The 25,576-nt window shown below is 54.1% G+C and overlaps 1 protein-coding gene across 1 annotated transcript; it reads right to left on the bottom strand.

The window, feature by feature from the left end:
- Positions 1–1,075: 1,075 nt before the first annotated feature.
- On the bottom strand, positions 1,076–25,572 carry GRINA (glutamate ionotropic receptor NMDA type subunit associated protein 1; the record flags this gene model as incomplete). Its single annotated transcript, XM_073611147.1, is given in 5 exon segments — positions 1,076–3,185; positions 7,798–7,941; positions 18,252–18,383; positions 18,468–18,668; positions 25,513–25,572. Coding segments are annotated over 5 exon segments (687 nt in total), but the record flags the coding sequence as incomplete, so codon positions are not given.
- Positions 25,573–25,576: the final 4 nt, after the last annotated feature.

Below are 25,576 nucleotides of genomic sequence, written 5' to 3'. Positions count from 1 at the left end.
AGCCTATCTCCTGTGACCCACCCCTGCCCTCGCCCATCCATGCCCTTGCCCCATCTCCTGTGTTCCACCCCTGCCCTCGCCCCATCTCCTGTGTCCCACCGCGGCCCTCGCCCCATCTCCTGTGTCCCACCGCGGCCCTCGCACCATCTCCTGTGTCCCACCTCGGCCCTCGCCCCATCTCCTGTGCTCCACCCCGGCTCAATCTCCTGTGCTCCACCCCTTCCCCTGTGTTTCACTCCTGCCCTTGCCCAATCTCCTGTGTCCCACCCCTGTCCTTGGCTGATGACAATGGCTGAGCGTTGATTTTGTTGCAGGTGTGAGATGGGAAGGTGTGGAACACAAGGCTGTATACTGTAGCTGATGCTTTGTATGGCACGCCCACCAGGAACACCTTCTAGTGTAGGAAATGGCTCATTTGTGCCAGCTTGGTCCAAAGGAACATTTTAAAGTGACAATAAAGCCAGACATCAGAAAGATTCCACTACAAAGTTTGTGAAAATGTTTGCAATGTACAATTGCAAAATCTCTCTACAAAAGGGGAGGCACTCTTTAGGTCAGAGGTAAGGAAAAGCATTAACCGCATGCAGGAAGTGATGTCATCCAGCAACTTCCTGGAGCCGAGAACTCTGCGGCTTTTCTTCCAGGACTGCTGAGCTCTGGCTGGAGAACAAAGATTTTATTGTTGTCTACATCTGCAATCAGAATGTCAATGACCTGCCCCCCCCCCCCCCCCCCCACTATGCCATGTGATCCAGAAATGGGCATCCCAGTAGGACATGACAAAAGAAAGTCATTTGCCACACCAGGAGAACCTCAAATATCATCTGTGGGACCCCAATCATTCCCTGCAAGACTTACCAGAGGTTCTGGGGACCCCAAACTTCCCCCGTGGGACCATTGAGGGTCCCTACAAGACTCGCTGGAGGTTCCAATAACACTTCAAACCGGGACTAGCCCCCTGGGCCGGCGTCCCCCCCCCCCCGGTGCCCTCTCACCTTTACACACTTTGATTGGAGAACACATTCATTCAATTATTGTACACAAGTTTTCCCCACCAGGAATTACACAGCAGTCATTAAAGGGGAAAAGATTTTATTCAAAGTCATCATAACCATCATGCAGTGAGCAGTAGAGCCACAAGGGGCAGCAGATCACATTTTATGGCAGAAATCCATCTCATTGGGTCTGGAGGCTCTGGAAGCAAGTATTTAAATACCAGCACACTGAAGAGTCCATCGGATTGTAGTATTTGTGGCCCTTCCCAGCACTGTTCTTCTAGGAATGGCGGCTGGTTTTCAATGACTGGTTCATGCTGGGAGTGCAGTATTGTAGTGCCAGTCCTGAAATGTCCGCCATATGCAGGCGACGTAGAACCATGAAGTCCAACACATTGTGAGATACTGTACATGGCGGTCCAGGGGGGGTGGACCTGCGACTTTTCCATGCAATATGGATGTAACAGAAGTGGAGGAGGCGCCCCCTACTGCTGAGTATATGGGGGTCCCCCAATTCTAAGAAGGTCAGAAAGCAATGCTCCGCCCATTCCTACACAAAACGTGGAATTCACATTACGGGAAAATTAACCTACTACAGGTATACAGAGCAATATATACACACAGGAGGTACTACTATGGAGGATCAATATACACAAAAGTCCTAAAAGAACAACAAAACAGGGAATGTGATCGTCCAATCAGGACAATGAAGTGTTGTGATGTCTGAAGGATATCCAGTAAAGTGCAGCTAGTGACTGAGGACCATAAGAAGGGGGGCGGGGGGAGTATTCAGAGACAGGAATTGTATTATGGGTAATATTTGGGGACTGACGTGTTTGGGGACTGGCGTGTCACGGTGGTATTATGGGTAATATTTGGGGACTGGCGTGTCACGGTGGCATTATGGGTAATATTTGGGGACTGACGTGTCACGGTGGTATTATGGGTAATATTTGGGGACTGACGTGTCACGGTGGCATTATGGGTAATATTTGGGGACTGACGCGTTATGGTATTATGGGTAATATTTGGGGACTGACGTGTCACGGTGGTATTATGGGTAATATTTGGGGACTGACGTGTCACGGTGGTATTATGGGTAATATTTGGGGACTGATGTGTCACGGTGGCATTATGGGTAATATTTGGGGACTGACGCGTTATGGTATTATGGGTAATATTTGGGGACTGACGCGTCACGGTGGTATTATGGGTAATATTTGGGGACTGATCTGTCACGGTGGCATTATGGGTAATATTTGGGGACTGACGCGTTATGGTATTATGGGTAATATTTGGGGACTGACGCGTCACGGTGGCATTATGGGTAATATTTGGGGACTGGCGTGTCACGGTGGCATTATGGGTAATATTTGGGGACTGGCGTGTCACGGTGGCATTATGGGTAATATTTGGGGACTGGCGTGTCACGGTGGCATTATGGGTAATATTTGGGGACTGGCGTGTCACGGTGGCATTATGGGTAATATTTGGGGACTGGCGTGTCACGGTGGCATTATGGGTAATATTTGGGGACTGACGCGTCACGGTGGCATTATGGGTAATATTTGGGGACTGGCGTGTCACGGTGGCATTATGGGTAATATTTGGGGACTGACGTGTCACGGTGGCATTATGGGTAATATTTGGGGACTGACGCGTCACGGTGGCATTATGGGTAATATTTGGGGACTGGCGTGTCACGGTGGCATTATGGGTAATATTTGGGGACTGGCGTGTCACGGTGGCATTATGGGTAATATTTGAGTAATTATCTGTCACATTCCATGGTATTATGTAGAGTACACGGGTACGGATTTGTGGCAATCCATGCTGGTGTTTCAGGTCGGCAGCGGTTCTACATTTCAGTGAACGGATGTCCACATTGGGTCAGGCTGCGAGAGAAGCTGTCATCGGCGAAGAAGCAGTAACATTCACAAACAAAGCAAGGAAGCATCATATACATTTCCTGGTAATAGGGGAACCTCGGGGCCGGACAGAGGGGCCCAACACTGGATGTGAAGAGTGAAGTCTCAACACTCACTCCTTGGCTTTTCCGATGATGGCCAGAATGTAGAGGAAGATATTAATGATATCTGTGTAGAGATTGAGGGCAGCAAAGACATATTCCTCTGGGCTAAGTGCTAACTGCTTATTGCCCAGAATCATCTGTGTGTCCACCGCCAGGAACTAGAGGGAGAGAAGAGAGAAAGACATTAATCAAGAGAACCCCCAATTGTAGAGCCACCAAACCACCCGCCAGGCACAACTTAAGACGTCACTCTCACAAGTCCCCACACTTGTCCCCTCTGTACCTGTTTGGTTCATGGATGATAACACAAGATCGGTCTTGTTTCCAGGACACAATGGTGAAGGCTGGAGGTGGTACAGAAGGGAGGAGGACACAATGGTGTGGGCTGGAGGTGGTACAGAAGGGAGGAGGACACAATGGTGAAGGCTGGAGGTGGTACAGAAGGGAGGAGGACACAATGGTGAAGGCTGGAGGTGGTACAGAAGGGTAGGAGGACACAATGGTGTGGGCTGGAGGTGGTACAGAAGGGTAGGAGGACACAATGGTGTGGGCTGGAGGTGGTACAGAAGGGAGGAGGACACAATGGTGTGGGCTGGAGGTGGTACAGAAGGGTAGGAGGAAACAATGGTGTGGGCTGGAGGTGGTACAGAAGGGAGGAGGACACAATGGTGAGGGCTGGAGGTGGTACAGAAGGGAGGAGGACACAATGGTGTGGGCTGGAGGTGGTACAGAAGGGTAGGAGGACACAATGGTGTGGGCTGGAGGTGGTACAGAAGGGAGGAGGACACAATGGTGAGGGCTGGAGGTGGTACAGAAGGGAGGAGGACACAATGGTGAGGGCTGGAGGTGGTACAGAAGGGAGGAGGACACAATGGTGAGGGCTGGAGGTGGTACAGAAAGTAGGAGGACACAATGGTGAGGGCTGGAGGTGGTACAGAAGGGAGGAGGACACAATGGTGTGGGCTGGAGGTGGTACAGAGGGTAGGAGGGCACAATGGTGTTGGCTGGGGGTGGTACAGGAAGGGAGGAGGACACAATGGTGTGGGCTGGAGGTGGTACAGAGGGTAGGAGGACACAATGGTGTGGGCTGGAGGTTGTACAGAGGGTAGGAGGACACAATGGCGTGGGCTGGAGGTGGTACAAAAGGGAGGAGGACACAATGGCGTGGGCTGGAGGTGGTACAGAAGGGAGGAGGACACAATGGTGTGGGCTGGAGGTGGCAGAGAGGGTAGGAGGACACAATGGTGTGGGCTGGAGGTGGCACAGAGGGTAGGTGGACACAATTGTGTGGGCTGGAGGTGGCACAGAGGGTAGGAGGACACAATGGTGTGGGCTGGAGGTGGTACAGAGGGTAGGAGGACACAATGGTGTGGGCTGGAGGTGGTACAGAGGGTAGGAGGACACAATGGTGTGGGCTGGAGGTGGTACAGAGGGTAGGAGGACACAATGGTGTGGGCTGGAGGTGGTACAGAGGGTAGGAGGACACAATGGTGTGGGCTGGAGGTGGTACAGAGGGTAAGACACAATGGTGAGGGCTGGAGGTGGCACAGAAGGTAGGAGGACACAATGGTGAGGGCTGGAGGTGGTACAGAAGGGAGGAGGACACAATGGTGAGGGCTGGAGGTGGTACAGAAAGTAGGAGGACACAATGGTGTGGGCTGGAGGTGGTACAGAGGGTAAGACACAATGGTGAGGGCTGGAGGTGGCACAGAAGGTAGGAGGACACAATGGTGTTGGCTGGGGGTGGTACAGGAAGGGAGGAGGACACAATGGTGTGGGCTGGAGGTGGTACAGAGGGTAGGAGGACACAATGGTGTGGGCTGGAGGTGGTACAGAGGGTAGGAGGACACAATGGTGTGGGCTGGAGGTGGTACAGAGGGTAGGAGGACACAATGGTGTGGGCTGGAGGTGGTACAGAGGGTAGGAGGACACAATGGTGTGGGCTGGAGGTGGTACAGAGGGTAAGACACAATGGTGAGGGCTGGAGGTGGCACAGAAGGTAGGAGGACACAATGGTGAGGGCTGGAGGTGGTACAGAAGGGAGGAGGACACAATGGTGAGGGCTTGTTTTGCCACCTCTAGAGTTTGTGAGAAGTAGAAGAGGGTGGGGCTCCAATGGAGACAGTAGAATTACACATGCTGCATGTAAAGTTTCTAGACAACTTTGAAGCTGTGGGCGACATCACCAGTATTCTGCTAGTGGGAGGAGTTTTGGCAGATCTGCCCTGTTTTCCATTCCTATAGAGGTCTGGGTCTTCTCAGGACCCCCGTATGCTGGGCTAGGACTCACTGAGATCTACTGATGTGTATGTCATGTCCGGCACCCGAGGAGTTACATGGATCAGAAAAGATTAGACCTAATCCCAGACAGACGGACGGTGAGGCTTCTTATCATTGTGACCTCCAAGTGTCATTTCAATCCTACAGAAGAACGCCGTCCCCCATAGTAATGCAGCTTCTCACCAACACAAAGAGCTCCATTCACAAACCCGGATCGAGCGGTAAAGTCGCTCGTAGCGTTTTTCTAAAAACCAATCGCCATTCACTAAAGAAAAATACTAAAAGAACGTTTGTGCTATTTTTTGAATTGATGCGATATCTAGTAGTGACAACTTGCAGTATTTTAACGCCGACACCCGCAGCGTCCTCAACTACAAACTCATCCGCGGTCAGGGGGATTCCCCGCCGACACCCGCCGCGTCCTCAACTACAAACTCATCCGCGGTCAGGGGGATTCCCCGCCGACACCCGCCGTGTCCTCAACTACAAACTCATCCGCGGTCAGGGGGATTCCCCGCCGACACCCGCCGCGTCCTCAACTACAAACTCATCCGTGGTCAGGGGGATTCCCTGCCGACACCCGCCACGTCCTCAACTACAAACTCATCCGCGGTCAGGGGGATTCCCCGCCGACACCCGCAGCGTCCTCAACTACAAACTCATCCGTGGTCAGGGGGATTCCCCGCCGACACCCGCCACGTCCTCAACTACAAACTCATCCGCGGTCAGGGGGATTCCCCGCCGAGTCCTCAACTACAAACTCATCCGCGGTCAGGGGGATTCCCCGCCGACACCCGCCGCGTCCTCAACTACAAACTCATCCGCGGTCTGGGGGATTCCCCGCCGACACCCGCCGCGTCCTCAACTACAAACTCATCCGCGGTCAGGGGGATTCCCCGCCGACACCCGCCGCGTCCTCAACTACAAACTCATCCGCGGTCAGGGGGATTCCCCGCCGACACCCGCCGCGTCCTCAACTACAAACTCATCCGCGGTCAGGGGGATTCCCCGCCGACACCCGCCGCGTCCTCAACTACAAACTCATCCGCGGTCAGGGGGATTCCCCGCCGACACCCGCCACGTCCTCAACTACAAACTCATCCGTGGTCTGGGGGGGGGGGGGGGTTTAGGGGGGAAGGGGTGGGATTTTTTTTTATTATTGACTTTTTTCACTAATATGAACGTTCCTTGTGATCCTCTTTATGGAGGTTCTAGAAGAGCCCAAATCCTCCTCTGCATTGAAAAGCGTTCAGAACACCAAGATCTGCGATTCTCAACACTTAGCGGATGTGACTGTACACTATCCCCCCCCCCTATGGGTAGAAGCGGATGTGACTGTACACTATCCCCCCCCCTATGGGTAGAAGCGGATGTGACTGTACACTATCCCCCCCCCTATGGGTAGAAGCGGATGTGACTGTACACTATCCCCCCCTATGGGTAGAAGCGGATGTGACTGTACACTATCCCCCCCCCTATGGGTAGAAGCGGATGTGACTGTACACTATCCCCCCTATGGGTAGAAGCGGATGTGACTGTACACTATCCCCCCCCTATGGGTAGAAGCGGATGTGACTGTACACTATCCCCCCCCCTATGGGTAGAAGCGGATGTGACTGTACACTATCCCCCCCTATGGGTAGAAGCGGATGTGACTGTACACTATCCCCCCCCCTATGGGTAGAAGCGGATGTGACTGTACACTATCCCCCCCTATGGGTAGAAGCGGATGTGACTGTACATTATCCCCCCCCCCATGGTAGAAGCGGATGTGACTGTACACTATCCCCCCCCCTATGGGTAGAAGCGGATGTGACTGTACACTATCCCCCCCCTATGGGTAGAAGCGGAATGTGACTGTACACTATCCCCCCCATGGGTAGAAGCGGATGTGACTGTACACTATCCCCCCCTCCTATGGGTAGAAGCGGATGTGACTGTACACTATCCCCCCCCCCCTATGGGTAGAAGCGGATGTGACTGTACACTATCCCCCCTCCTATGGGTAGAAGCGGATGTGACTGTACACTATCCCCCCCCCTATGGGTAGAAGCGGATGTGACTGTACACTATCCCCCCCCCCCCCCATGGGTAGAAGCGGATGTGACTGTACACTATCCCCCCCCCTATGGGTAGAAGCGGATGTGACTGTACACTATCCCCCCCTCCTATGGGTAGAAGCGGATGTGACTGTACACTATCCCCCCCCTATGGGTAGAAGCGGATGTGACTGTACACTATCCCCCCCCCTATGGGTAGAAGCGGATGTGACTGTACACTATCCCCCCCCCTATGGGTAGAAGCGGATGTGACTGTACACTATCCCCCCTCCTATGGGTAGAAGCGGATGTGACTGTACACTATCCCCCCCTCCTATGGGTAGAAGCGGATGTGACTGTACACTATCCCCCCCCTATGGGTAGAAGCGGATGTGATGCCCATTACGGGTGGGATGTACATCGCCATAGTCTATGTCGGAGATATACTTACACATGTGAAGAGGAGGGCTCCCAGCGCGGCGTAGACGATCTGCAGGATCTTGTTACGGATGAAGATGCAGAGGATGGAGAAGATGATGAGGACCACCAGGCTGACCATCAGGACCCCCATACAGGATGTGAAATCGTACTTCGTCTGAGGAAAGAAAAGAGACAATGAGTGACCCCCAGGAAATCACTAATGGAGGCCGACCGCCACAGCGGGGGGCAGAATGGGAGGCCGACCGCCACAGCGGGGGGCAGAATGGAGAGGCCGACCGCCACAGCGGGGGGGCAGAATGGGAGGCCGACCGCCACAGCGGGGGGCAGAATGGGAGGCCGACCGCCACAGCGGAGGGGCAGAATGGGAGGCCGACCGCCACAGCGGGGGAGCAGAATGGGAGGCCGACCGCCACAGCGGGGAGCAGAATGGAGGCCGACCGCCACAGCGGGGGGGGGGGCAGAATGGGAGGCCGACCGCCACAGCGGGGGGGGGGGGGGGCAGAATGGGAGGCCGACCGCCACAGCGTGGGGGGGGGGGGGGGGGAGGGTGGCAGAATGGGAGGACCGACCGACACAGCGGGGGGGGGCAGAATGGGAGGCCGACCGCCACAGCGGGGGGGGCAGAATGGGAGGCCGACCGCCACAGCGGGGGGGGCAGAATGGGAGGCCGACCGCCACAGCGGGGGGGGGCAGAATGGGAGGCCGACCGCCACAGCGGGGGGGGCAGAATGGGAGGCCGACCGCCACAGCGGGGGGCAGAATGGGAGGCCGACCGCTCACAGCGGGGGGGCAGAATGGGAGGCCGACCGCCACAGCGGGGGGGCAGAATGGGAGGCCGACCGCCACAGCGGGGGGGCAGAATGGGAGGCCGACCGCCACAGCGGGGGGGCAGAATGGGAGGCCGACCGCCACAGCGGGGGGGGGGGGGGGGCAGAATGGGAGGCCGACCGCCACAGCGGGGGGGCAGAATGGGAGGCCGAACGGGAGGGCCGACCGCCACAGCGGGGGGGCAGAATGGGAGGCCGACCGCCACACCGGGGGGGCAGAATGGGAGGCCGACCGCCACACCGGGGGGGCAGAATAAGAAGGCCGACCGCCACACCCGGGGGGGCAGAATAAGAAGGCCGACCGCCACACCGGGGGGGCAGAATGGGAGGCCGACCGCCACACCGGGGGGGGGGGCAGAATGGGAGGCCGACCGCCACACCGGGGGGGGGGCGGGGGGGGCAGAATGGGAGGCCGACCGCCACACCGGGGGGGGGGCAGAATGGGAGGCCGACCGCCACACCGGAGGGGGTGGGGGGCAGAATGGGAGGCCGACCGCCACACCGGGGGGAGGCCAGAATGGGAGGCCGACCGCCACACCGGGGGGGGGGGGGGGCAGAATGGGAGGCTAAACTTCGGGTATACTTCATACCCCCCGGGGCTAAGGACACACCAAAGGCTGGGGGGGAGGGGGGAACCGGTTCTGAATATTGGGTACACCTCAGACCCCGATCCTCTACTCCCCACTAATGCCAAGGACAGAGGAGGCTGGATCCTGGGACTACCCTTTACCTATGGGGGTTGGGGGGGAGAAATGTGGGTGTACCTCTTATCGTCGATCCTCCACCCCAAGGTTAAGGACACAGTGAAGACTGGATATTAGGTGTACCCCGTACCCCTGATCCTCTATCCCTTTCCCCTACCCCCACCAGTGTTATCAGCTTTGGGCTCTCATTAATACACGTCCCTTACAGGTGATTTCTAAGGGCCCCTCTCACCACAATCTGCCCGTTTTCTGCCCACTTTTGCATTCACAGCGACGTGCATTTGATGCACATTTTTTACATGCATTTCCTTTGAGGTCACTTCTGTTCTCTTTGGGCTTTTATGTGCGTTGTGTGTTTTTGTGCATTTGCAGAAGGGAAAAAAAAAAAATTCAGCTTGCGGCACTGCAATAGTGCGGACTATGCCCATTGGATAACCTGCAGTCGGAAATGCATCCGGTGTGAATGAAATGTGCTTTTATTTAACCCCTTCCTAGCCCCAAGTGCCATTTCCTTCTTTGGTTTATTCATTGGCTTGTCCTGATGGTTCTGTGGGACTGGTAAGTGCCGATCTATGCCATCCCTTCATTGCAACTGTTGCCCTGGTTGCTGCAGAGGATCTAGGTCACCCGGTCATTGGCATAGTGCCGGATTGGCCATGGAGAGAGTGTGGCATGCAGCCTCTTTCCATCACTGAGCCGATGCCCCCTGTCGTCTTAGATCTCGTCTCAAAGGTCTTGTTCTCCAGCTTTAATTATCTGCTTGTTAAATTCCAACTTCTGAAAGACGGGCGTTTCCGATTCAGTAATTCTGACCACCCAAAAGCATGTAAAGCGACTTGTGAGGGTTCATCACCAGATATGGAAGGCGTGAGGTTATAGCAGTCTTCACATGTGTTCTTTGCTGGGCCATGTGCTTTCCTTCCTACAAATTGGGGTAGAAGAACGCTGGCCATGAAAAGTCAGGAGTCTGTCCCTTTTCAGCTCATTCATGGAGTTGTCCCTGTAGGTGGCGGGGTACTCATGTCGCCAACTAGTCCTTCTCTTCGGAGGTTTGATTCTGTTCATTTTGGTGCTGCAAAGACTTTGAACGGATTTGGGACATTTCCCTGGCACTGGCCAGTAAGGCGGCTTCTTCTGTGGCCATCATGTTAGCCAGGTGGGTTTTGGAGGTAGCAGTCTTGTCCTGTAAGAATCCCCCATACATTTTACATAGGATCAGCATTTGAGGCCTTGGACTTTTTTTTTTTTTACTCAAGGTGGCATCTGACTTTCATCTTCATTAGAAAATCAGGATTTTTGGTTTCTCTGTAAAATCCTTTTCTTGGGGTACATCAAAGGCCATAGAGGGCTTCAGCTGAATAGAATCCACTTATTTAGTACCCTTAGATGACAAATTCATTGTTGGGCTTCACTAATTTCTAGTCTGTTTCCTAACAGTCATGTGACAGTGTTGGGCTTTATTCAGATCGTTTTACGGCCGTGAGAAACGTGAAGAAGATTTACTCTACTATAGACTGTGTGTACAGCCCAACCAATGACGCCATGAAAAGGTCAAAGCTCGTCTTATGCAGGTAGGAAGGTTTATGATGCCTTTAATGGAACCTGCATCCCTTAATACACAATAGAATAGGAAATTGTGTACTCAGTGGAAAAGTCCAGTGAGGAGAACTTTGGTTTTATTTTGTTGTGGTTCCATCTATCCTAATGCTGCGTACACACGACCGGACTTTTCGGCATCAAAGGTCCGAAGGAACGAATCCGGACAATTCGATCGTGTGTGGGCTTCATCGGACCTCTTCTGTCGAAAAATCTGACGGACCTTAGAAATAGAACATGTTTCAAATCTTTCCGACGGACTCAATACCTATCAAAAAAAACGTTTGTCTGTATGCTAGTCCGACGAACCGAAAACAACGCAAGGGTAGCTATTGGCTATTGAACCTCCTTTTCTAGTCCGGTCGTACGTCATCACGTTAGAAAGGATCGGACTTTGCTGTGGTCGTGTGTAGGCAAATCCGTTTAGTCGAAAAGTCCGTCGGAGTTCAGTCTGACGAAAAGTCCGGTCGTGTGTGCGCGGCATAGTACTAAAACTGAGCAGGATTGGTGTAGGAGGGCCAGAATGTGAGGCACAGAGTAATCTCTGGCACTGAATTGATTGAGTTCACACCAGGCAAAATAAAAGTTCTCAGGTCCTCCTGGAAGTGGCTTTTCTTGCTTTCAGCAAGGTAGAAATCACAAAAATCCTTCAATCCCCCAAAACGTGCTTTTTAAAAGCCAGAAACTGCTTAAAAGGGGTGGAGTGGAGGGCCTGGAGTTAAAAGATCTGACCTGTTGTGAAGGGGCCAGAGATAATCTGCTAAAAGTCTGATTATATACAGTATGTGACAAAAGTAAGTACACCCCTCAGTCACATTTGTGTAAATCTTTTCTTCTATCTTTTCATGTGACAACACTGAAGAAATGACACTTGTCTACAATGTAAAGTAGTGAGTGTACAGCTTGTATAACAGTGTAAATTTGCTGTCCCCTCAAAATAACTCAACACACAGCCATTAATGTCTAAACCACTGGCAACAAAACTCAGTACACCCCTAAGTGAAAATCTCCAAATTGGGCCCAAAGTGTCAATATTTTGTGTGGCCGCCATTATTTTCCAGCACTGCCTTAACCCTCTTGGGCATGGAGGTCACCAGAGCTTCACAGGTTGTCACTGGAGTCCTCTTCCCCTCCTCCATGATGACATCACAGAGCTGGTGGATGTTAGAGACCTTGCGCTCCTCCACCTTCCGTTTGAGGATGTCCCACAGATGATCAATAGGGTTTAGGTCTGGAGACATGCTTGGCCAGTCCATCACCTTTACCCTCAGCTTCTTTAGCAAGGCAGTGGTGGTCTTGGAGGTGTGTTTGGGGTGGTTATCATGTTGGAATACTGCCCTGCGGTCCAGTCTCTGAAGGGAGGGGATCATGCTCTGCTTCAGTATGTCACAGTACATGTTGGCATTCATGGTTCCCTCAATGATCTGTAGCCCCCCAGTGCCGGCAGCACTCATGCAGCCCCAGACCATGACACTCCCACCACCATGCTTGACTGTAGACAAGACACACTTGTCTTTGTCCTCCTCACCTGGTTGCCCCCACACACGCTTGTCACCATCTGAACCAAATAAGTTTATCTTGGTCTCATCAGACCACAGGACATGGTTCCAGTAATCCATGTCCTTAGTCTGCGTGTCTTCAGCAAACTGTTTGCGGACTTTCTTGTACATCATCTTTAGAAGAGGCTTCCTTCTGGGATGACAGCCATGCAGACCAATTTGATGCAGTGTGTGGCGTATGGTCTGAGCACTGACAGGCTGACCCCCCACCCCTACAACCTCTGCAGCAATGCTGGCAGCACTCATACGTCTATTTCCCAAAGAAAACCTCTGGATATGATGCTGATCACGTGACCTCAACTTCTTTGGTGGACCATGGCGAGGCCTGTTCTGAGGGGAACCTGTCCTGTTATACCGCTGTATGGTCTTGGCCACCGTGCTGCAGATCAGTTTCAGGGTCTTGGCAATCTTCTTATAGCCTAGGCCATCTTTATGTAGAGCAACAATTCTTTTTTTCAGATCCTCAGAGAGTTCTTTGCCATGAGGTGCCATGTTGTACTTCCAGTGACCAGTATGAGAGAGTGAGAGCGATAACATCAAATTTAACACACCTGCTCCCCCATTCACACCTGAGACCTTGTAACACTAACGAGTCACATGACACCGGGGGAGGGAAAATGGCTAATTGGGCCCAATTTGGAGATTTTCACTTAGGGGTGCACTGACTTTTGTTGCCAGCGGTTTAGACATTAATGGCTGTGTGTTGAGTTATTTTGAGGGGACAGCAAATTTACACTGTTATACAAGCTGTACACTCACTACTTTACATTGTAGACAAGTGTCATTTCTTCAGTGTTGTCACATGAAAAGATAGAAGAAAAGATTTACACAAATGTCACTGAGGGGTGTACTTACTTTTGTCACATACTGTGTGTGTACCTTCGGGTTCTTCTGGCCTGATTTGGGGCAATTAAAACGGCCTCTCCTATTTTGTGGAGCAGACAAGGCAGAATTCACACTGGAGTGAAGGAATAGATGATGGCATCTAAGGCCAGGGCTAGAGGATCACTGGTTCTGGCAACAAGCAGAGGCAGCTTATTGCTGAATCTGAAGACCAGGAGGTCTACATTTGGAATCCTCATCTATAGACTGGGGGGAGAACCTCTGGGGGGATCTAGGATGGAAAAGGACCTGGGGGTCCTAGTAGATGATAGGCTCAGCAATGACATGCAATGCCAAGCTGCTGCTAACAAAGCAAACAGAATATTGGCATTAAAAAGGGGGATCAACTCCAGAGATAAAACGATAATTCTCCCGCTCTACAAGACTCTGGTCCGGCCGCACCTGGAGTATGCTGTCCAGTTCTGGGCACCAGTCCTCAGGAGGGATGTACTGGAAATGGAGCGAGTACAAAGAAGGGCAACAAAGCTAATAAAGGGTCTGGAGGATCTTAGTTATGAGGAAAGGTTGTGAGCTCTGAACTTATTCTCTCTGGAGAAGAGACGCTTGAGAGGGGATATGATTTCAATGTATAAATACTGGACTGGTGACCCCACAATATACAAATACCGGACTGGTGACCCCACAATATACAAATACCGGACTGGTGACCCCACAATATATAAATACCGGACTGGTGACCCCACAATAGGGATTAAACTTTTTCGCGGAAGAGAGTTTAATAAGACTCGTGGCCACTCATTAAAATTTGAAGAAAAGAGGTTTAACCTTAAACTACGTAGAGGGTTCTTTACTGTAAGAGCGGCAAGGATGTGGAATTCCCTTCCACAGGCGGTGGTCTCAGCGGGGAGCATCGATCGTTTCAAGAAACTATTAGATAATCACCTGAGTGACCACAACATACAGGGATATGTAATGTAATACTGACACATAATCACACACATGGGTTGGACTTGATGGACTTGTCTCTTTTCAATCTCACCTACTATGTAAGGACTTTCCAGTTATAGGGAAGGAAGGAGTGTTGCAGTTTGGGTGATATTCCCCCAAGATAAGGAAATTCTTGTTTGTCTGGATGGGTAAGCGTCTTTCTTCCATGATAACAAAATATTTTATTGGAGTACTTGAATGGAATTGGGTGAAAGTTACAGGCTGGAAAGAGTCCACCATTAGGCCCAAAACTCATGGCGAATGGCACTGTGGGATTTCTCTTGGATCTCAGTCCTTGAGCATGAGCTCTTAGAGAAAGAACTTTTATTTTTGAAAAGAAAGACTTCTGCTTCGAACGTGCCTAGGATCAGACCCAAGTATTCTAGGGGAAGGGAAGGATGGAGAGCAGACTTGTTCAAATTTAAACACCCGGCCAAAGGTCTGGAGAAGCTGGAAAGTCTTGGACATTTTCTGACGCTGCAAGGGAGATGAAGCCTTCAGAAGAAGGTTGTCTAGATGGCCTGTGACTTGGAAGCCCTGAGTTTTTGGAAAGGCAAGAAAGGGTGCTAAGACATTTAGGAACACTATGCTGAAAGTCAGTGCAACGAATGGGAAGCGTTTTACTGCCACAGCAAAGTACATAAAACGCTGAGGAGGTGGGTGAAATGGAACATTCAGATGGGTAGCTTTAATGTCCACAGTCGATGGTCTCAGACAGGCAATTCCTGACCTTCCTATACATGACAACGCAAACACATGCCTCCCACAATGTGATAGTAGTTGTCTGATTACAAAGTGACAGCCCCAAATACAACATGGTAAAAGTGATGTCCTTGAGTCTAAGTGCATGCGAAGGATAAGAGTTTTCAAAATATAAAAGAATAGCAAATTTACCAACAAGAAGTTGGAGTGACATAAAAGCTCAGAATAGACAACTGATCAGAAAAATCACAAGGAAACAAGAGGTGAAAAGAAAGAAAAAAAAAAAAAAAAAAATCCCTCTGGCAACAGGTTGAGCCTCCGGGGACTAGAGACGTTATTGGGAAAAACATAGGAGCAGAAGTTCTGAGAGAACCTGAAAGTCTTCATGTAAACGCAGATTTTCTGTTTCGGTTCCCCTTTCCTGTTTAGGGAGGCTGCAAGTTCCTCCATCTGTTGGCAGAAAGCCATTGTCCATCCGAAGGGGGCTCAGTGTTCTTCATCTTTTGTGGCCATGTTCACTAAATGAACTACAAGATTTTTTTATAGCGTTTCCAAGGAAGAGATGTAAGATACCACAGAAATGCCTCAGGCTGACTGTCTATTTGAACATCTATTCATTTAAACATCTTCTAGACGTTTCCCAATATGGACAGATGAGCGGGCAATCTCCAAAAAAGGTGAAGTTAGATCCCCTATTCTTGCTGACAGACAGGAACATTCTGTGTAGTTAGGTGGGCACCCTATACCACAGGGGGAGAATCTTGTATCCAGCTTCCTGGAATCTGCTCACGATGGCATTGCCTGCCAATTTTCTACACCTGGAATGTGTACGGGTGGCAAGGCTGGAATGGGACATTCTGCCCCGGACCTTCTAAGCTGCTTGACTTCTGGCGCCGCCCTGGTGATTGATGTAAGCCACAGTCATGGTGTTGTCTAACTAAACCTGAGTTGGTAGTCTCTAAAGGCAGCTTGTGCCCCTCTGCAGGGCAAGGTGAGCTCAGGAGTTCCAAGATATTGATAGAAGTCAGGACTCCCTGTACCATCGATGTACTGAGCACATCCCTCCCCCCCAGCCTGGCAGGCTAGCATCCATCGTGATCACTGTCCAATTCAACAGGAGAAAGGCCTTCCATGCCTATAGCACCAGATTGTTTATGCACCATGTGAGAGAGTACCTGGCCTCCGCCAACAGGTGCATGGAGCGATCCAGAAAAGAGGACCATTTGTCCCACACAGTCTGAATGCTGTTCTTTAACAGAGTTTAAGGCATCACCTCAAATGAGGCCACCTTTAAACCTAGAACCCTCCTGCAAAGGTGCACCAAGGGAATGCAGACCGTGAAGACAGAGCCTAGGCAGATTTTTGGTGGATAACAATCCAACCAAAGGTTTACAACAGCTTTTCATTGACTGTCATCAACAGCACATTGGCAGAACATGTTCTCCATAAAATCATCCGGTTATCCCCCAATGTGAATGCCCTGAGAACAAAGAAAGGTGGGGATCAGGGCCAAGACCTTCATAAGCACTCCAGGGGCCGTGAACAGGTTTAAAGGGAGCGCTACAAATGAAAGGTTTCTTGTCCAAGGCAAACTGATCAATGAGGACAGAAGCATCTCTGATGTCCAGGGGAAGGAAGAAACGCCCCCTGCTGGGAGAGGCAATGACTGACCTGGTAGACTCCATGTGGAGTTTACAGATTTTAAAGTCTTTGTTCAAATAAATTGGGATGCACATTTCTGTGAAAAAAACTGACTAAAATCCCTGAAACTATTCCACAACTGGGACGGGTACAATAATCACAAACGAAAGAAGCTGCTGGATGCAATCTGGATAACCGATGCTCAATGCGGAGAAGGTTTAAAGTCAAATCTGTGGGGTGGGGGGGTAGAAGAGACGAGCTCCAGTTTGTAGCCTTGGGTGGCGACAGACTGAGCCCAAAAAATCTGGAATGTTCAAAAACCCAGGTGATTAAAGAGGCCAACAGATGTCCTTCCACTCAGAAATGAGGGATCCTGTCATGGGCAGAAGGCTTGGGAGTCGAAGGTCTCCTAGTGTAGACCTGGAGGACTAGGCCCATGGGGACAAGCGGGAACCCTTCCTGTGAGCAGAAAGATTTCCTCCCATTAAGGAAATTTTTTGCAGCTGCTCTCTGCATGCCGGTTCTGCTGACCAGTAGGTTGGCCACAGGAGTCCACGCATCTGGACAGATAAGAGGCCCACCCCAGACATCTGAGTCATGTGTCCACACACACTGCCCATGCGCTTTGCCCCCATGTGATCCATGAATCTGTCCCTCTGAGTAGCAGACTCTGAGCGACATTACAGACCGGTCCAGAGTACAGTCCCTGAAGCCTTTGGTCACACCACTGTGGATGGCCCTGGACTGGTATAGCACCCCGCTGCTAACCCAAAGCACAGTGTGCCAAGGTAGGCGCCTAAATGCAGGAACCAGTGTCCAAAGGCACTTCACAGACTGGTCCCCATGTCTCCTCTGGTGGGGACCGGGTACAGTCCCTGAAGATTATGCCATGGGTCACCAAACCTGCGTAATCATTATAAGCACCGCTGCCTGTGGTCAATGGTTTGTCTGGATCCATGACAAATGATACATTCTGCTGGAGAGTTTGTGCTTTTGAAGAACAGCAGGTGAAATTAAAAGAAAGCCTTAAAAAGAGAATGAATGCAGCCGTCATATCTAAGAATTGGTAATCTGCAATAGAAGAAATGTCTGATTTTGGGTTTAATATGGACTAATACATCCAACTTCCACCAGCAAAGAACTGAGGATTGCTGGGAGTGGAGGGGTTATATGGGGGGTACCTGCCTATAACCGGGCCGTGTGACCAGAAAGGGAATATATGGAGGAAATGAACATGTTGGTCATCTGTACTTGACTTCTATTTATAAATACAAAACAAAGTCAATCAAATCCTAAATGTTACACCCCTGAAACCGATATTCCCCCTCCCCCACTACAACCAATATCCCCCCCAACTGAAACACACCCACCAACCCACTACAACCAATATTCCCTCCCCCCACCTACAACCGATATTCCCCCCCCCATGGAGACCATCAAGGACTGAAACCTTAGCGATAAGCGCTAGCTCAGACAGTCTCATATTGCAAACTCTCCAGCAGATCTATTGGGTTAATGAGACATTATACAGCCCACTACACTGAGGTCAGAGGTTACCCGTTTCGGCACAGAAATATATTGGATATTACCATCCCCCGATCACACCTACCTGCATGAGAAGAGGACCACGGTGAAGCAGACTGCAGCGGTGATCCCAATTGCCATTATTACCGCTTCTGTGTCATAAAAACTGGCGATCATTCCCACCATGTAAGACAGGCTGAGGGTCAGGATGGACTAAGGTGACAGAAGACAGACATGTCAGAATGTACTTTACACCCGGCCATGGAACGCGGCGGACACACAGGACAACGGACATACCAGCGCCACCAGATTCCAGGGGTGTCTGCGGCGGAAGTCACCGCAGCAGCTGAGAGTGATGAGGGAGCAGAAGAAGATGGCATAGGACAGGTAATAGGTCCAGGTGTTCCTCTGCACATAAAGCCGCACTTCCTTCACAAAGGTGAAGACCGCCACAAAGGCAAACGTCACCAGAAGCTGAGCCGTGAGGACCAGGAAGACCTACGGGAGGAAGAACAAGAGAGGGCATCACCCCAAACATCCAATCAGATCTACAGAACATGGTGAGGACCAGGAAGACCTATGGGAGGAAGAACAAGAGAGAGGGCATCACCCCAAACATCCAATCAGATCTACAGAACATGGTGAGGACCAGGAAGACCTATGGGAGGAAGAACAAGAGAGAGGGCATCACTCCAAACATCCAATCAGATCTACAGAACATGGTGAGGACCAGGAAGACCTACGGGAGGAAGAACAAGAGAGAGGGCATCACCCCAAACATCCAATCAGATCTACAGAACAGGGCGAGGACCAGGAAAACCTACGGGAGGAAGAACACTGCAGAACTATACTCCCCCCAACCAATCACATCTACAGAACAAGTTGGAACTAAACGCCCCCAGAATGCGTCGCCCCAACAAACCAACCAATACCCCCCATTGTGCAGCGCCCCAACCAATCAGACCTGTTGAATGAAGAACAGAATATTTCAAAAAGACCGCATCGCCCCAACCAATCACATCTACAGAACATATATGAATGAACTGCGACATAGAAATTATAAATCAGCACAGCAGCCGTTTGAAAACCTCCTCATCATAGAAACAAGAAATTTACCGGCGCTCCGATTCCGATACAGCCAGATTTCGTGCCGAGGCCTCAATATCCACACAAAGGACATCCAGTGTATTCCCACACAAGTCTCCCGGAAAGATCCAAGAAGAGAAGATGCGGGAATGACTCCTATAGAACGCCAATTCCACTCAGCTTTCTCTGCTTCAAACTACCACCCACACCGCCCACCCGACCCCTCCTCACCGCCCACCCGACCCTCCTCACCGCCACCACTCACCCGACCCTCCTCACCGACACCCGACCACCACCACCACCACTCACCCCACCACCACCGCCCCACCCGACCCTCCTCACCGACACCCACCACTCACCCGACCCTCCTCACCGACACCCCCGACCAACACCTGACTCTCCTCAAAACCACCACTCACCGGACCCTCCTCAGCGACACACCTCTCACCGACACCCGACCACCACCACCCACCCAACTCTCTCCACCGACACCTGACTACCACCACCCACCCAACTCTCTCCACCGACACCTGACCCTCACCAAACACCACTCACCCGACCCTCCTCACCGACCACTACCGCCCACCCGACCCCTCCCCACCGACACCCGGCCACCACCACTCACCCGACCCTCCTCACCGACACCTACCGCCCACCCGACCCTCCCCACCGACACCCGACCACCACCACTCACCCGACCCTCCTCACACGACACCCGACCACCACCTGACTCTCCTCAAAACCACCACTCACCTGACCCTCCTCACCGACACACCTCTCACGCCACTACCACCTAACTCTCCTCAACACCTCCACTCACCGGGACCCTCCTCACCGACACACCTCTCACCCCACCACTCACCCGACCCTCCTCACCGACACCCGACCACCACCACACCCGACCCTCACCAACACCACCACCCACCCGACTCTCTTCACCGACACCCCGATCCACCTCTCACCCCACTACCACCACTCACCTAACCCTCCTCTCACCCCACCACCACCCCCCCTCACCACCACCACCACTCACAGACACCCCACCACCACCATTCACCCGACCCTCCTCACCACCACCGCTCACCCGACTCTCCTCACCACCACCGCTCACCCCGACCCCTCCTCACAGGCACCGCTCACCCGACCCTCCTCACAGGCACCGCTCACCCGACCCTCCTCACAGGCACCGCTCACCCGACCCTCCTCACAGCACCGCTCACCCGACCCTCCTCACAGGCACCGCTCACACCGACCCTCCTCACAGGCACCGCTCACCCCGACCCTCCTCACCGACACCCGACCACCACCACCCGACCCTCACCAACACCACCACCCACCCGACTCTCTTCACCGACACCCGATCCACCTCTCACCCCACGTACCACCGCTCACCTAACCCTCCTCTCACCCCACCACCACCCCCCTCACCACCACCACTCACAGACACCCCACCACCACCATTCACCCGACCCTCCTCACCACCACCACTCACCCCGACCCACCTCTCACCCGACCCTCCTCACAGGCACCGCTCACCCCGACCCTCCTCACAGGCACCGCTCACCCGACCCTCCTCACAGGCACCGCTCACCCGACCCTCCTCACAGGCACCGCTCACCCGACCCTCCTCACAGGCACCACTCACCCGACCCCACACTCACCCGACCCTCCTCACAGACACCCGACCACCACTCACCCGACCCACCACTCACCCGACCCTCCTCACCGCTCACCCGACCCTCCTCACAGACACCCGACCACCACTCACCCGACCCACCACTCACCCCGACCCTCCTCACCGACACCCCGACCCACCTCTCACCCCATCACCACCCACCCATCTCACAACACCTAACCCACCACCATCCACCCCGCCCTCCTCACCACCACCAATCACCCCGACCCTCCTCACCGACACAGCTCACCACCGACCAACACCACTCATCTGACCCTCCTCCACCGACATCCAACCCTCCTCTCACCCCACCACCACCGCTCACCAATACTGCTCACCCCCCACCCACTGCTCACAGGCACCCGCTCACCCGAGCCTCCTCACAGGCACCGCTCACCCGACCCTCCTCACAGGCACCGCTCACTCCGAGCCTCCTCACAGGCACCGCTCACCCGACCCTCCTCACAGGCACCGCTCACCCCGACCCTCCTCACAGCACCGCTCACCCGACCCTCCTCACAGGCACCGCTCACCCGACCCTCCTCACAGGCACCGCTCACCCGACCCTCCTCACAGGCACCCGCTCACCCGACCCTCCTCACAGGCACCGCTCACCCGACCCTCCTCACAGGCACCGCCTCACCCGACCCTCCTCACAGACACCCGACCCTCCTCACAGACACCCGACCACCACTCACCCCGACCACCACTCACCCGACCCACCACTCACCCGACCCACCACTCACCCGACCCACCTCTCACCCCATCACCACCCACCCATCTCACAACACCTAACCCACCACCATCCACCCCCGCCCTCCTCACCAAACACCCACCCACCTCTCACCCCACCGACACTCGACCCTCCTCACCACCACCAATCACCCGACCCTCCTCACCGACACAGCTCACCCGACCAACACCACTCATCTGACCCTCCTCACCGACATCCAACCCTCCTCTCACCCCACCACCACCGCTCACCAATACTGCTCACCCCCACCCACTGCTCACAGACACCGCTCACCCGAGCCTCCTCACAGACACCGCTCACCCCGACCCTCCTCACCAATACTGCTCACCCGAGCCTCCTCACAGACACCGCTCACCCGAGCCTCCTCACAGACACCGCTCACCCGAGCCTCCTCACAGACACCGCTCACCCCGACCCTCCTCACAGACACCGCTCACCCCGAGCCTCCTCACAGACACCGCTCACCCGAGCCTCCTCACAGACACCGCTCACCCGAGCCTCCTCACAGACACCGCTCACCCCGAGCCTCCTCACAGGACACCGCTCACCCGAGCCTCCTCACAGACACCGCTCACCCGAGCCTCCTCACAGACACCGCTCACCCGAGCCTCCTCACAGACACCGCTCACCCGAGCCTCCTCACAGGCACCGCTCACCCGACCCTCCTCACAGACACCGCTCACACCGAGCCTCCTCACAGACACCGCTCACCCCGAGCCTCCTCACAGGCACCCGCTCACCCCGACCCTCCTCACCAATACTGCTCACCCGAGCCTCCTCACAGACACCGCTCACCCGAGCCTCCTCACAGACACCGCTCACCCGACCCTCCTCACAGACACCGCTCACACCGACCAACACCACTCATCTGACCCTCCTCACCGACATCCAACCCTCCTCTCACCCCACCACCACCGCTCACCAATACTGCTCACCCCCACCCACTACTCACAGACACCGCTCACCCGAGCCTCCTCAACCAATACTGCTCACCCCCACCCACTGCTCACAGACCAGCACTCACCCCGACACCACTAACTTGACCATTGCTTACCAATACTGCTCACAGACCCTCCTCACCGACACCCCTCCCCCTACAAACCACTCGCCAATACTTAGAGACCACCAACCCTCCTCCCCGGACACTGATCACTCGACCACAACTAAACTGCATAGAACATTTTCCTATAAATAACTTCCATCAACGGTTATCACCTTTCCCTAGTAGCGGGGCCCCAATTTCACTCCCTATACAGTGACCCCCCCCCAGAAGCAGGGCTCTGATCTCTGGTCCCCTATACAGTGACCCCCCCCCCCAGAAGCGGGGCTCTGATCTCTGGTCCCTATACAGTGACCCCCCCCCAGAAGCAGGGCTCTGATCTCTGGTCCCTATACAGTGACCCCCCCCAGAAGCGGGGCTCTGATCTCTGGTCCCTATACAGTGACCCCCCCAGAAGCGGGGCTCTGATCTCTGGTCCCTATACAGTGACCCCCCCCAGAAGCGGGGCTCTGATCTCTGGTCCCTATACAGTGACCCCCCCCCCCCCCAGAAGCGGGGCTCTGATCTCTGGTCCCTATACAGTGACCCCCCAGAAGCGGGGCTCTGATCTCTGGTCCCTATACAGTGACCCCCCCAGAAGCGGGGCTCTGATCTCTGGTCCCTATACAGTGACCCCCCCCCCCCCCCCAGAAGCGGGGCTCTGATCTCTGGTCCCTAATACAGTGACCCCCCCCAGAAGCGGGGCTCTGATCTCTGGTCCCTATACAGTGACCCCTCCCCTCCCCCCGAAGCGGGGCTCTGATCTCTGGTCCCTATACAGTGACCCCCCCCCCCCAGAAGTGGGGCTCTGATCTCTATACAGTGACCCCCCCCCCCAGAAGCAGGGCTCTGATCTCTGGTCCCTATACAGTGACCCCCCCCCCCCCAGAAGCGGGGCTCTGATCTCTGGTCCCTATACAGTGACCCCCCCAGAAGCGGGGCTCTGATCTCTGGTCCCCTATACAGTGACCCCCCCAGAAGCGGGGCTCTGATCTCTGGTCCCTATACAGTGACCCCCCCAGAAGCGGGGCTCTGATCTCTGGTCCCTATACAGTGACCCCCCCCAGAAGCGGGGCTCTGATCTCTGGTCCCTATACAGTGACCCCCCCCCCCCCCCCAGAAGCGGGGCTCTGATCTCTGGTCCCCTATACAGTGACCCCCCCAGAAGCGGGGCTCTGATCTCTGGTCCCTATACAGTGACCCCCCCCCCCCCAGAAGCGGGGCTCTGATCTCTGGTCCCTATACAGTGACCCCCCCCCCCAGAAGCAGGGCTCTGATCTCTGGTCCCTATACAGTGACCCCCCCCCCCCCCCCCCAGAAGCGGGGCTCTGATCTCTCTTCCCTATACAGTGACCCCCCCAGAAGCGAGGCTCTGATCTCTGGTCCCTATACAGTGACCCCCCCCAGAAGCGGGGCTCTGATCTCTGGTCCCTATACAGTGACCCCCCCAGAAGCGAGGCTCTGATCTCTGGTCCCTATACAGTGACCCCCCCCCCAGAAGTGGGGCTCTGATCTCTGGTCCCTATACAGTGACCCCCCCAGAAGCGGGGCTCTGATCTCTGGTCCCTATACAGTGACCCCCCCAGAAGCGGGGCTCTGATCTCTGGTCCCTATACAGTGACCCCCCCCAGAAGCGGGGCTCTGATCTCTGGTCCCTATACAGTGACCCCCCCCAGAAGCGGGGCTCTGATCTCTGGTCCCTATACAGTGACCCCCCCAGAAGCGAGGCTCTGATCTCTGGTCCCTATACAGTGACCCCCCCAGAAGCGAGGCTCTGATCCCTATACAGTGACCCCCCCCAGAAGTGGGGCTCTGATCTCTGGTCCCTATACAGTGACCCCCCCCCCAGAAGTGGGGCTCTGATCTCTGGTCCCTATACAGTGACCCCCCCCAGAAGCGGGGCTCTGATCTCTGGTCCCTATACAGTGACCCCCCCAGAAGCGGGGCTCTGATCTCTGGTCCCTATACAGTGACCCCCCCCCCCCAGAAGCGGGGGATCTGATCTCTGGTCCCTATACAGTGACCCCCCCAGAAGCGGGGCTCTGATCTCTGGTCCCTATACAGTGACCCCCCCCCCCCCCAGAAGCGGGGCTCTGATCTCTGGTCCCTATACAGTGACCCCCCCCCCCCCCAGAAGTGGGGCTCTGATCTCTGGTCCCTATACAGTGACCCCCCCCCCCCCAGAAGTGGGGCTCTGATCTCTGGTCCCTATACAGTGACCCCCCCCCCCCCCAGAAGTGGGGCTCTGATCTCTGGTCCCTATACAGTGACCCCCCCCCCCCCCAGAAGCGGGGCTCTGATCTCTGGTCCCTATACAGTGACCCCCCCCCCCCCCCCCCAGAAGCGGGGCTCTGATCTCTGGTCCCTATACAGTGACCCCCCCCCCCCCCAGAAGCGGGGCTCTGATCTCTGGTCCCTATACAGTGACCCCCCCCCCCCCCAGAAGCGGGGCTCTGATCTCTGGTCCCTATACAGTGACCACCCCCCAGAAGCGGGGCTCTGATTTCTGGTCCCCTCAGTGGGCACAGTTACGGTAGATGTGAAGTCCCATTCGTTGTGGCCGCCATCACACACACACTGCCATCCCTGCAGGGAGACATGAACCCCCAGTGCCGCCATCACTAGACTATCATTGGACACAATGGACTACGCCCCGCCCCCCCCCAAATCAATTATCTTCATTCAGCAACACACATTAGAATGGTTTCCATTTATCTTCACCAATAGCAGAGAATGGAACATACAACCAATCCACAGAAGGTATAAAACATCGTCCAATCACACTCACCTTTCGGATAAAAGCTCTCCGAATACTTTTATCATCCCAGTGGTTGGTGGGGAACTCCTGGTTG

This window comes from Aquarana catesbeiana, unplaced genomic scaffold (assembly GCF_042186555.1).
Source record: "Aquarana catesbeiana isolate 2022-GZ unplaced genomic scaffold, ASM4218655v1 unanchor212, whole genome shotgun sequence".
NCBI lineage: Eukaryota > Metazoa > Chordata > Amphibia > Anura > Ranidae > Aquarana > Aquarana catesbeiana.
The sequence above is the reverse complement of the archived record's forward strand: the minus strand, read 5'-3'. Positions and strand labels throughout refer to the sequence as shown.